This window comes from Schistocerca piceifrons, chromosome 6 (assembly GCF_021461385.2).
Source record: "Schistocerca piceifrons isolate TAMUIC-IGC-003096 chromosome 6, iqSchPice1.1, whole genome shotgun sequence".
NCBI classification, from domain to species: Eukaryota; Metazoa; Arthropoda; class Insecta; order Orthoptera; family Acrididae; genus Schistocerca; species Schistocerca piceifrons.
In genome coordinates, this window is record NC_060143.1 from 541,262,753 (window position 1) to 541,275,656 (window position 12,904).

The window sequence follows — 12,904 nt, forward strand, 5'->3', positions numbered from 1 at the left end:
ATAATATTTATATAACTGAAAAATGTCTCAACAGGATGGGATAATATGCAAGCAAGCTTAACAATAAATAATACAAGTTTTCATTTAAACAACTCTATTAAAACCTTTAAATATCTCAGGGATTACAGACCTTTGTGAATTCACACGTAATGGCGTACATTGCTTAGTCTCGACAAAGGAATGCTACATTGGCGTTCTCTACGACAACAACAGGAGATCTTACTCGCACAACTTCCAAATTAAGACGACCAAGACATTCATATTCAACACGTATTATATACTAGTTCCTTTTTTAATCTCTGTTTAACATTTATCTTCTGTGTTGGTTTTATTACTCGCCGACGCAGACGTTTTCAGAAATAAATAATTAAAAAAAATACATAATTTTATACAATGACACAATATGATACATCTAATTCTCTAATTACTACATAATATATTGTTTTTGTTTCTCTAGACGTTACAGTCTGCACTAATATGAAACTTTTTTGACAGATTAAAACTATATGCCAGACTGAGACTCGAACTTGGAACCTTTCCCTCCTGCGAAGTATGGAAGGCAGAAGGTAGGATACTGGTAGAAGTTGCACTGTGAGTAGGGTTTTGAGTCGTACTTGGGTAGCTCAGTCGGTAGGGCACTTGCCCGCGAAAGGCAAATGTCCTGAGTTCGAGTCTCGGTCCAGCACACAGTTTTAATCTGACAGGAAAGTTTCATATCGTTGCATACTCTGCTGCAGAATGAAAAATCAATTCTGAAGAAATAACACTGTTTACAGTAGTACATAAAGCATGTGAACTGTTCATGATCCTTGCAAAGAACCTTTTAAGAGAAAAAAAACCATGTTGTTACAACGACCACTAAATATGATTTAGAATAAAGCAAAAGGCACATGGCCTTAATAGGGATTTCACTACAGTTCCAAAAGACAGTATTTAACCTATGCAACTTGTAATTTGTAACTGCAGAAAAAATGGCAGAAAAACAGAGATGAAAACTTGTATGAATCTTTTGTAACATCTGATAATACCACAAAAATTGCTTGGACTTACATAAATTCCAAAAGGAAAGGCTCATCTAGCATCAGGCATGGAAATTTAACTCTAAGAAAGGGTGACAATGATTCTTCGGACCCTCAGGACGTTAGCTCCATTTTCAAACAGCACTATGCAGACACAATAGGCAACTGACAGGATATAGCAAAGGTAAAAGTTAAGACTACTGAAATATCAAAATCTGTTTCTTTTCCCAACAAAAGTGTATGAAGTAGCAAATATAATAAATTTTAAAAACTAAGAGCACAGGAGGGCTAGGTGGTACATCATCTAGGATAGTTAAAAACATTATACTCAATATATAACAGGAACACTCATTCTTTTGCTAAACCTAATTTTCAAAGAATGTATTTACCTGAATGCCCAAAAGAGAGTAACTAATTCCAATACACTTGTTTTCAATTTTTACTTTTGAAAAAGGTGACTATGAATTTGCATTAAATATTGCTTGAGAAATCGAATAAAGTGCAGTGCCACATTCAAAATATTGACTGTGGTTTTTAGTAAATCAAGACAAGAGTTTACGAGTGGTATCAATATTTGAAAGAGGGTCGTAAGACAACAATAAGACGACAAGTGCCTTGGACACTCCGACACATCAGTTACTGATGACAATGTGCGAGTAGTACTGAAAATGGTTCTGGAAAATCACCAGATCACCATCAGAGAAGTTGCTGCTGATGTCAGCATATACTTCGGCTCATGCCAAGCAATTTTCTCGGATGTTTTGGGCATGAAATGTGTAGTAGCAAAGTCTGCTCCAAAATTGATGAATTCCGACCAAAAATGACATCACATAGACATCGCTCAGGAACCGATGAATGAAGTTAACAATGAGCCATAACCTCTTTAACGAAGTTTATAACTGGTGAAGAAACATGGGTATATGGATATGACATTGACACCAAGGCCCAATCATCCAACTGAAACTGCCTGAAGAGACAAGATTGAAAAAAATTTGACAAGTTCTCACTGTCTCAATGGGGTAGTGCATCATAAGTTCCTGCCTAATGGACATACGGTCAATAGGGAACACTACTGGAAATTATGCGCCATTTGTGTGAAGCAATCTGCAGAAAATAACCAGAATTGTGGCATAATCATTCATGGAAATTGCGTCATGTTAACGCTCCCACTCACAACTCAATGCCTGTTCATGACTGTTTGGCCTCAGCTACTGTATTTGGCGGACATAGCCCCCCGAGACTTCTTTCTAACCATGAAAGGACATTATTTTGGATAAAAAACAGAACTGCTCAAGGAACTGAACACCATAATGAAAAGAGAGTTCCAGAAGTGCTTCCATGAATGGAAAAAGCGGTGGCACATGAGAATTATATCTCACGGGGATTACTTTCAAGTGTACAACGTTCATATTGATGAATAAATGAAGATTTTTTTAATGGAAAAACAGTTTTGATCACACCCCATTTAAGGGCGGCAAGAAACTAGACCCATTAAATTAGACATCAATAACCATTATTTCCGACTAGTTGAAAATATTGGAAACAGTAATAAAGGACAGTTAAGTTAATGAAGAGAGAAAACAAAAGTGAGGCATAGCATGGTTTTAGGAAACATTGGTCAACTAAGGCAGAGGTGTTACATGGAAAAAAAATCGTGGTTTATTTCTTGACCCCTCTAAAGATTTTGATTGTGTATGTCATGAGACATTACTGCAGTAACCTCATCTTTATGGAGGAAAGTCTACTAACTTTTAATATTTTGTAACAGAGTGCTGAGATAAAACAAACAGTGGATAACATTGTTCTTGTTCTCAAGGTTGCGTGAAGTAAAATACAAAGTATTTCAGCATCAAGTACTTTGACAGTTATCTTTCATTCTTTACATAAAGGACAAATTTACTGAAGGAGACGAAGTCATTGTGTATGCTGAAGACACTTATCTGATTACTTGCTGTGACATAGCTGATTAATTTCAAAATTGATTGTGAGTATTGAAAGAGCAAACAAATTTTTCAACCGCACCGATCCAGACACATTATAAAAATGAATTTGTGTGTGTGTGTGTGTGTGTGTGTGTGTGTGTGTGTGTGTGTGTGTGTGTGTGTTTTATACATCTCCTTCTAAACCGCTGGATCGATTTCAACCAAACTTGCTACACATATACCTTATTGTCATAATGAGAGCACTTACTGACTTGCAACAAAATTTAAACGTCATTTCAGACCTTTACAATTTTTTTCTCGTTGAAAACACCTACAAAATGACGTAAGGAAGAAATTTTATAACTTACTTCTGTTCACGCTGTAAAAGTACCAAAAGTGTGATGTTATAATTTATTACTTCTTTACAACTAACTCTATTCACGACACATTTTACAGACAGTATGCACATATGCCACTGAATGTTAGTGCAAAATTATGTTGTACGGCGCACAGTTCAGTAATAAATAATTAAGAACAAGGCCAGACACTGCGTAATATGGGTATGGTTTCAGTGCCATAAATAAATACCTGGGAAACTCTGGGCCTCTCCACAGTTCTGTGTATAAATGGATACTGATGACGTTCACCTTAGTTTTGTAAACTCAGACCTCAATGAGGCAAACAGTTACAAATTACAGGATATAGTAGTGCACAGTCACAGGACTTTGTAAAAATCATATGGATAACACCTGCTCCAAAATAAGCTCTAACATATTTCCTATGAGGAAAATGTTCAGCATTTTAAATAAAGACACTTTAATAAACATGTACTGTGGTCTCATGCTTAATTTCCCTTTATTTAAAATACAATGATAGCCATACTTGCCACAACATTAAATTCAATAAACGTCTGTGTGAGCAGCAGGCTTTCATGAAATTATATTTTCTGTAACAATATTATGAAAAGGATAGTTGCTACTCACCATATCGCTGAGATGCTGAGTTGCAAATAGGCATAACAAAATGACGTCAGAAAGTGAGGTTTCAGCCAACAAAGCCTTCATCAAAAATACACACACACACACACACACACACACACACACACACACACACACACAAACCATGACCCCTTGTTTCAACAGCCAGAGACTGAGGTCTCTGTGTGTGTGTGTGTGTGTGTGTGTGTGTGTGTGTGTGTGTTTTGGCCGAAAACTCACTTTCTGACAGTCTTTTTGTTATGCCTATCTGCAACATGGTGAATAGCAACTATCCTTTTCATAATATTGTTACATTGTATCCTGGATTTTCTATTGTTTTATATTTTTTATAAGGCACTTCTTGATGTGTGTCATACTGTTATTAAAATGGTCCATGGTGGGAAAAAAAATAAATTTGTTGAGAGCAAAGAGAGTCCAACAGAACTAAGAAAGAGATTCAGTTAGTGTTGTAATTGGATTGTGTTGTTATATGACAGCAAATCATCGATACTCAAAAAGGAGAAAAAAATACTTTGATGATGCGGTGTGGAGAAAAAATACTTAAAAGTGAAATGGACTGAAAGAATAATGAAGAAGTACTTCTAACAAAAGGAGGGGAAAGAAAGTTAGTGTAAATGATAAGACTCAAGAGAACATCTTGACTGGGACATTTACTGTGAAGAAATTGCCTGGAAAGTACAGTCATCTAAGGAAATACTACGTGGAAGAATGAGAGAAGCAGAAGATGTGGGATGCTGAAAGACATCAAAAATGGATGAAGTTATCAGTAGATTAAGAACAGGTCACATAATCAAGGAAACAAGAGCATTCAATTAATACCTTTCACAAGACAGAAACCAGGTAAGAGAACACTGTCTCCAGGAGAATATCGATCACAACTTACGTAAACAGAATATCAATTACCTATCAGAAATACAACAAAAAATTTTTTTTTTGAGATCAGCAGTTCTGATTTATGTAACGTGTTCTTCACTCTTTTGCTACAATAGCAGTATACTATATAGTCTATATTATAGTCTGCGAATTACAGTCTGTGTATTATGTTCTGTATTATAGTGTGTTTTTTCCTTTTCTTTCTTTTTTCCATCCAAACAAAATTTTCACTTAATGGGTACAATTAAATGTGTTTTACAAAAAAAATATCATTATGTAAAGACTAAAAACAGAATCATTGTATTATTGTAAATCCCCCTCCACACACACACACGTAGTGGTGCGCCCACTAAAACCCACCTGGTGTTTCTGAAGATATTTTCTATTTCATTTTTTCTGGTGTGTGTGTGTGTGTGTGTGTGTGTGTGTGTGTGTGTAAGGGTGGGAAAGGGGGGGGGGGGCATGTCTGAAGATAGCTCAATTATGGAGTGTTTCAGCAGCACACACTGTCTTTACAACAATCATAAGGTCATTTAATCCAAACTCACCATTATGTCAAAATAAAAAATGATTTGAAAACCTGGTTTCATAAGAACTTAAAAAACTAAAGTACCTTTACCGGCAAGGGTGGCAAGCGGAACACCATGACCTGAGCAATCTATGTCTGAGCTGCCTTCAACCATATGCCACAAAAACAAAATTCCAGATCCCTTCAAACCATCACAGAAAAGATGTCTGATAGACTCTTAGGGAAATTCTGGTTGATATAAATGGAGTTCACTCCCCTATCTGTCCTAAATATAGCATGCCCCCACCCCCTATAATACAGAAAACTTCTGTCTAGTGTGACCACAAGTCTCCCCACACCCTCACAGTGGTTGTGCAAAAGGCTGGTGCAGGTCCAACCAAAATTTTCTTGTCCCACCCACATAAGACGTTGATATTTTAGAATCAAAGTACAAAGTCGAACTTTATTTTATACAACTAAAGTGACTTGTATACATTTATAGGCACTCTGTAAATTTTTTACACACTTTTGTATTGTCTCATATGAAACCTGTAAAATAAAACAAATATCTCTGAAATGGATGACGAAGTTAATATGATCCATCCACTGACTGGTACATGCTGAACAACTTTGATTTTCATGGTGAATTGTACATGATGTTGAATGTGAACATAGTAGCATGGCAAATGTCCTGTTGTAGTTGCTGTTGTTGAGGTCTTCAGACAGAGACAAGTTTGATGCAGCTCTCCATGCTACTGTATCCTGTGCAAGCTGCTTCATCTCCCAGTAACTACTGCACCCTACTTCCTTCTGAATCCGCTTAGTGTATTCATCTCTCAGACTCCCTCTACGATTTTTACCCTCCACGCTGCCCTCCAATACTAAATTGGTGACCCTTGAAGCCTCAGAACATGTCCTACCAACCGATCTCTTCTCATAGTCAAGTTGTGCCACAAATTCCTCTTCTCTCCAATTCTATTCAGTACCTCCTCATTAGTTACATGAACTACCCATATAATCTTCAGCATTCTTCTATAGCACCAAATTTCGAAGGCTTCTATTCTCTTCTTGTCTAAACTATTTATTGTCCATGTTTCACATCCATACAAATACTCAGAGAAGACTTCCTGATACTTAAATCTATACTCACTGTTAACAAATTTCTCTTCTTCAGAAACACTTTTCTTGTCACTGCCATGCTACATTTTATGTCCGCTCTACTTCGACCATCATGTTATTTTGCTTTCCAAATAGCAAAGCTTGTCTACCACTTTAAGTGTCTCATTTTCTAATCTAATTCCCTCAGCATCACTTGATTTAATTAGACTACATTCCATTATCCTCGTTTTGCTTTCGTTCATTTTACATCCCCCTTTCAAGACATTGTCCATTCCCTTCAACTGCTCTTCCAGGTCCTTCGCTGTCCGACAGAATTACAATGTCATCGGCGAACATCAAAGGTTTTATTTCATCTCCATGGATTTTAATTCCTACTCCAAATTTTTCTTTGGTTTCCTTTACTGCTTGCTCAATATACAGATCGAATAACATTGGCAATGGCTACAGCCCTGTCTCACTCCCTTCCAACCACTGCTTCCCTTTCACGCCCCTCAACTCATTACTGGCATCTGGTTCCTGTACAAACTGTAAATAACCTTTGGCTCCCTGTATTTTACCCCTGCTACCTTCACAATTTGAAAGAGAGTATTCCAGTCTACATTGTCAAAAGATTTCTCTAAGTATACAAATGCTAGAAATGTAGGTTTGCCTTTGCCTAATCTATCTTAGAAGATAAGTCAAAGGGTCAGTATTGCCTCACATGTTCCAACATTTCTACGGAATCCAAACTGATCTTCCGCGAGGTTGACTTCTACCAGTTTTTACATTTGTCTGTAATGAATATGTGTTGGTATTTTGGAGCCATGACTTATTAAACTGATAGTTTGGCAATTTTCACACCTGTCAACAACTGCTTTCTTTGGGATTGGAATTATTACCTTGTTCTTGAAGTCTGAGGGTATTTTGCTTGTCTCATACATCTTGCTCACCAGATGGTAGAGTTTTGTCAGGACTGGCTAGAATTTTGTCTACTCCCGGGGCCTTGTTTCGACTTAGGCATGATATTTCTCATTTCAGGGCACGACGAGAGGTAATCGAAACCCTGGCTGAGAATGTAATTCAGTTGTTCCAGTCCCGGAAGTACTGAGTTAGGAGGGGAATGCTCCTCTGTGTCCTGCCCACTATCCTTCCCACCCCTCCTACTGTGGTATTCCGCCGTCGACCGAACCTACACAACACACTCGTCCATCCTTACACAACCCCTGCTCCCAATCTCTTACCTCATGCCTCATACCCCTGTAATAGACCTAGATGCAAGACCTGTCACATACATCCTCCTACCACTACCTACTCCAGTCCGGTCACTAACATCACCTATCCCATCAAAGGCAGGGCTACGTGTGAAACCAGTCATGTGATTTATAAGCTAAGCTGCAACCACAGTGCTGCATTCTATGTAGGCATGACAACCAACAAGCTGTCTGTCTGCATGAACAGCCACCGGCAAACTGTGGCCAAAAAACAAGTGGACCACCCTGCTGCTGAACACACTGCCAAACATGATATACCTGACCTCAATGAATGCTTCACAGCCTGTGCTATATGGATCCTTCCCACCAACACCAGATTTTCTGAATTGTGCAGGTGGGAACTTTCCCTGCAGTACATCCTACATTCCCGTAACCCTCCTGGCCTCAACCTTCGTTCGTCACTGTCCTCACTCATCCAGTCCCCTCCCTGTTCCCATTCCAGCACTACACAGCTGTCATCTCACCGACACATCTAGTCTCTTAAATTCTTTTATTTCTCTCCTTTCCGCTACTTACCCCCTCCCCTCTCCGCACCTTCTCTCCTGCCCTCCGTCTAAACTGCAACACTCCACTGTCTGCCACTCCCACCATATTATCCCTCCCCCTCCCCACCCCAGCCTCCTCCTTACCCCCACCCAGTCGCCACTTCCATCATGCACTGGTGCTGCTGCTCGCAGTGTAGTTTCAACTCTCTGAGACTGCAGATGTGTGTGCAAGTTACGTACTGCTGACAAAGGCCTTTATGGCTGAAAGCTATAATTGTGTGTATCTTTTTGTTATGCCTATCGCGACTCAGCATCTCTGTTACATGGTGAGTAGCAACTTTCCTTCTCTAGTATTGTCACATTCCATCCTGGATTTTCCACTGTTTCAGAAAAGTTATCCATATTTTTAATAAAATGTTGCTGACACTGAAAACAAAAATCAACATTGTTTGCTCCCCCCCCCCCCCCCAAAAAAAAAAGATAATGAGATAGAATTCTCAAGGGGTTGTGACAAACAAGGTGATGCCCTTAACTAAAGAAAAATTGGCACACACAAGTTCAATGCGCTGCAAATATCATGGATGTATAGCTACTTTATAAAATTTTATCTTGTTCCTGCAGATGATAAATGCACAGAATAACTGTACATAAATTTAATCTGTATTACAAACAAAATTTGGCATTTTTATAATGAATTTAATGGTGGAATTGTGTAATGTCAACAAATTAATATGGTATTTTAAACTACATTTTGTTCTTCATATTTATCCACATGAACTCTAGATCTGGCGCATCCACTTTAAAATCTGGCCACGTGAGACATGCCAGAGCTGTCCCTGCTAACTTGGTATTATTATATTTATATTTGTTTATGAATGCTACAGACATACTTCCTTGTCAATTGAAGCCATGACATCTGAACATGAGTCCATGATCATATTCTGGCACTTCATTTTATAGATCCATCTTGATCATGCAAACTTTTGCCCTTCACTATTACCAGTTCAGATCTTGAGCTGCTGGATATTCTGGAGAACAGCAATAGTAGCACAAGATCTGAAGATGGCAGAAGCTGAAACCAGTAATAGTGCAGTGCAAAAGTTTGTGAGATCAAGACGGACCTGTAAAATGAAATTCTTCCTTGTGGTGAGTCTAAGTTTAATGTTTGATTAGAAAGTGGTACAGTGATCTCTTGTTGATAGAGCTAACAAAAATAAGAGATTAGTCTCAAGTATAGTAAAAGGTCTAGACTAGATTGGCATGATAATAACATGCTCTTTGAAATTATAGAGAGAAATATTTGATACTAGTTGTCAGCTTTAGCTAATGACATAGGAAACATCTGACAAATGTAAACAATATGGAGAGTATAACGTAATATCAACTGAAATTTTTTGAAATGTGTTACACTACAGCTCAGTCTGTAACCACAATCAGGTTTCCGAATTTCACATTTACTGGCTCTGCCAACTCTCAACCGAACTGTCACTTCCAACATAACCTACACCTCGGGCTAAGCTACGGATCTATCACCACAACAAGTTTTTTTTGCTTTAAGATTTGTTGCCTCCGCAAACTAATGAAACTGTGAAAACTTGCACTGGAGGCAATATCACAGCAGCCATTAACATTACGCCACTGGCCAAAGCCTACAACTAGTAAAGAATATTCTTGTTGATCCCAACAAAATATTGACGATTGTATCTTGTATTCAACACATAGCTCAGGCCCTACATAATGTATTGCTGATGAGTGGCTGCTTTGTTGATAGTGGCACTGCTTGAAGCTGAGGGGTAGTATAATATTCTACGTCCTATACACAGAACTTCATTTAGGCCTAGTTCTGATATGCTCAGGTAGGAAAAGTAACAATCTTGTAAGCTACAAGGAATTTTAGACAAAATAACATTCACATTTGAAACCAAAAGGTTCAATGTGTACAAGACTAGACCAATACTTAATAGCTAAAAAGCAACAGAATCCATTCTAAAGTTCTTTTCGAGCTATAATATTCCTCCACAACATTTCCAAAAACAAAGTGAATAAAATGAATGTGTTGATTAACATCACATTTTGTAACTTTCGTTAGTGACTGATAACAGTTAGTAAGTACAGTAGAGTATTATTTGGAAGTGTTCTAGTTAGAAAATTGAAATTAGTGAGCACAAAAAGTAGAAGTCCTGTTGGGACTGGGCTGGTCAGTTCTGCGGTTTCCCCCTATCTGCCAACCATGTGGTTGCTGTTCTGTGTTGACACCACAAACTTCACTTGTGGTAGAGATTGCTGTCAGTGTGCCTGTTGCAACAGCAACTAAATATAAAAACATTGTTCTTGGGGTTTTTTTTTCTGACAAAATAATAGATAGGCCTAAGTAAAGTACTAATCGATGAAGGTCAGTTCAGATATATGGAGTCGACAATGCAATGATACCGGGCACCTAAAAAGAATTCTCAGGAAATGAAGAATGCGAGCATGAAAATACGCAAGACTGGATTGAATGTGATGTCAGTGACCCTGGATATCAAGTAGACAGATGGTGAAATAACTGCAAATGGTATTGACCACCTAAGACCCTTGCAATGAAAAGGAAGAACCTAGCAACAACGACAATGCTGAAAATGCGCTATTCAGTGAGAAAATTTTCACAACCCTGAAGTCGCTATGAAGTGGTTAGAGGAATAAGAATATGATCGTGTGCTGTTACTGTCTTCAAAACCTTTTGCGACCGAAAATGGGTCTCAGGTCAGAAAAAATAAATAAATAAATAAATATGGTTATAACAGAGGGAAACATTACACGTAGGAAAAATATATCTAAAAACAAATCCCAAACTATTTGTCTTTAAATATGTCTGCTTGTGTCTGTATATGTGTGGATGGATATGTGTGTGTGTGTGTGTGCGCGCAAGTGTATACCCGTCCTTTTTTCCCCCTAAGGTAAGTCTTTCCGCTCCCGGGATTGGAATGACTCCTTACCCTCTCCCTTAAAACCCACATCCTTTCGTCTTTCCCTCTCCTTCCCTCTTTCCTGATGAGGCAACAGTTTGTTGCGAAAGCTTGAATTTTGTGTGTATGTTTGTGTTTGTGTGTGTCTGTCGACCTGCCAGCACTTTCATTTGGTAAGTCACATCATCTTTGTTTTTAGATAAATAAATAAATATATAAAATAAAAAAGGGCTCCTTTTCCTAAACTGCAAGCCTAGTTGAATGCCATTTTGACTTCTGAAACTAGGCCATTCCCAATGTTGTTTGCTAAGACATGTGATACAAAATATATATAGGCTATTTACAGGGCTGTGTTTAATTCCGTGTTTTTTCGTACCATACTCATAAGAACACTGGACAATATGTTTTCAGATGTGTTCACTAATCTGAAAAATCAGTTATCCCAATTGTTTTGGATAAACTGTACACTGATGCTTCTTTTCAGAAGACATTCCTTCAAACTGGATCTATAAAGCAAAATGTGAGTTCAAATGTATAATTGTAACATCCGGGAAATACTTTTTTGTTCCTTCTGTGTGACACTTTAGCAATGTCAGATTCACAGTAGTAAAAATATTGACATATGGCATTGATGGGCCTACTGCATGGTATGGGAGCTATCAATACACAACCCAAAGATGGACTGGTTGACGAAATAAAATAGTACATTAATATTTGAAAGAAACAGTACTTTACCTTCTCCCTTTTTTCCATAGAACCATAAGTCTCAACTTGGAGTTCCTGTATTATGTTTGCAGCTTCAACTATGTTACCCTCCTCCTCTTTCATTTTCGCCAGTTTATGTGTTAACCTAGCGCGCTCAACTTCCACGTATATCTAAAACAGGTGTAATTAACAACAATTATTTTAAATAAATCTTACAGAAAAACAATCTTAAGTAAACAGAGCAACGCAAATATTTTCAGGACCTTTCCTTCTGTAACACTTCTTAAAGTATCAATAAGTTTCGTCTTTATTTCCTTGTTCGGCGTTTTCTCAACGTACTCGCAGCATTCTTGCACCATTTTTGTCACTGCTTGTTTGAGCTGACTTCGGCGTTTAGCAAGAAGAGCTATATGTTCATTCAGTGTATTCCACTGACCTGCTTCAAAACACAGTCTTACAATGGCAACTAGGACTCGACCAGTTGAAACCATATCTGAACTCTGAAACATTAAACCACTGTTAGAATAGGTTTTATTGTACAATTTAATGTGTAATCACTAGGAAGTGGTCAATTCAGTAGTTTACCGTTCTTGTTTGCTTCTCGAGAGCTAGCAGTGCCTCTAACGCTTCGCTTAGTTTCCCCTCCTTGGCTAATTTCTCACATTCTGGAATCTTTTCATCACACACCCCTGTACAGTCAACTTCCATTTTCACAACACGCCCAGCATCTGTAGCAATTTCGTCTGCCATTCTCAAAATTCAGTCGGTAGTTTACTGCAAAGCAAAACCAAGACAGTAGAACTTATCACTAGCTTAACAATGCACACGTTTCCAATAACAAGCCACAGCGAGATGTCTTTTTGCGAGATTACCACTTACACAAAAGTGAAGTATTCTTCCTTCAACAATATTTTACTCGGATGCAGCAAATCTTCTTCTCGAGCTCACGGTTTGCTTACAATAGCATAGTTGCTCAAATTTACTTGTCAGCGTTTTTCAAACCGGAAGTCAATATATATTTTACGAAGAACTACTTTGGATCACATTCAGTATTACAATGCTTCTTACACGTTAAATAAT

The 12,904-nt window shown here is 38.0% G+C and overlaps 1 protein-coding gene across 1 annotated transcript in view; it reads right to left on the reverse strand.

Annotated features, from left to right (window-relative positions):
* Positions 1-12,845, reverse strand: part of LOC124802592 (26S proteasome non-ATPase regulatory subunit 12) — an 83,704-nt gene extending 70,859 nt beyond the window's left edge. Inside the window, exons 1-4 of the mRNA XM_047263470.1 lie at positions 12,704-12,845; positions 12,410-12,598; positions 12,088-12,324; positions 11,855-11,995 (exon numbers count right to left, since the gene is read on the reverse strand). Of these exons, the coding sequence (XP_047119426.1) occupies positions 11,855-11,995; positions 12,088-12,324; positions 12,410-12,574 (543 nt within the window). The 5' untranslated portion in view covers positions 12,575-12,598; positions 12,704-12,845. The remainder of the gene's footprint in view (positions 1-11,854; positions 11,996-12,087; positions 12,325-12,409; positions 12,599-12,703) is intronic.
* Positions 12,846-12,904: the final 59 nt, after the last annotated feature.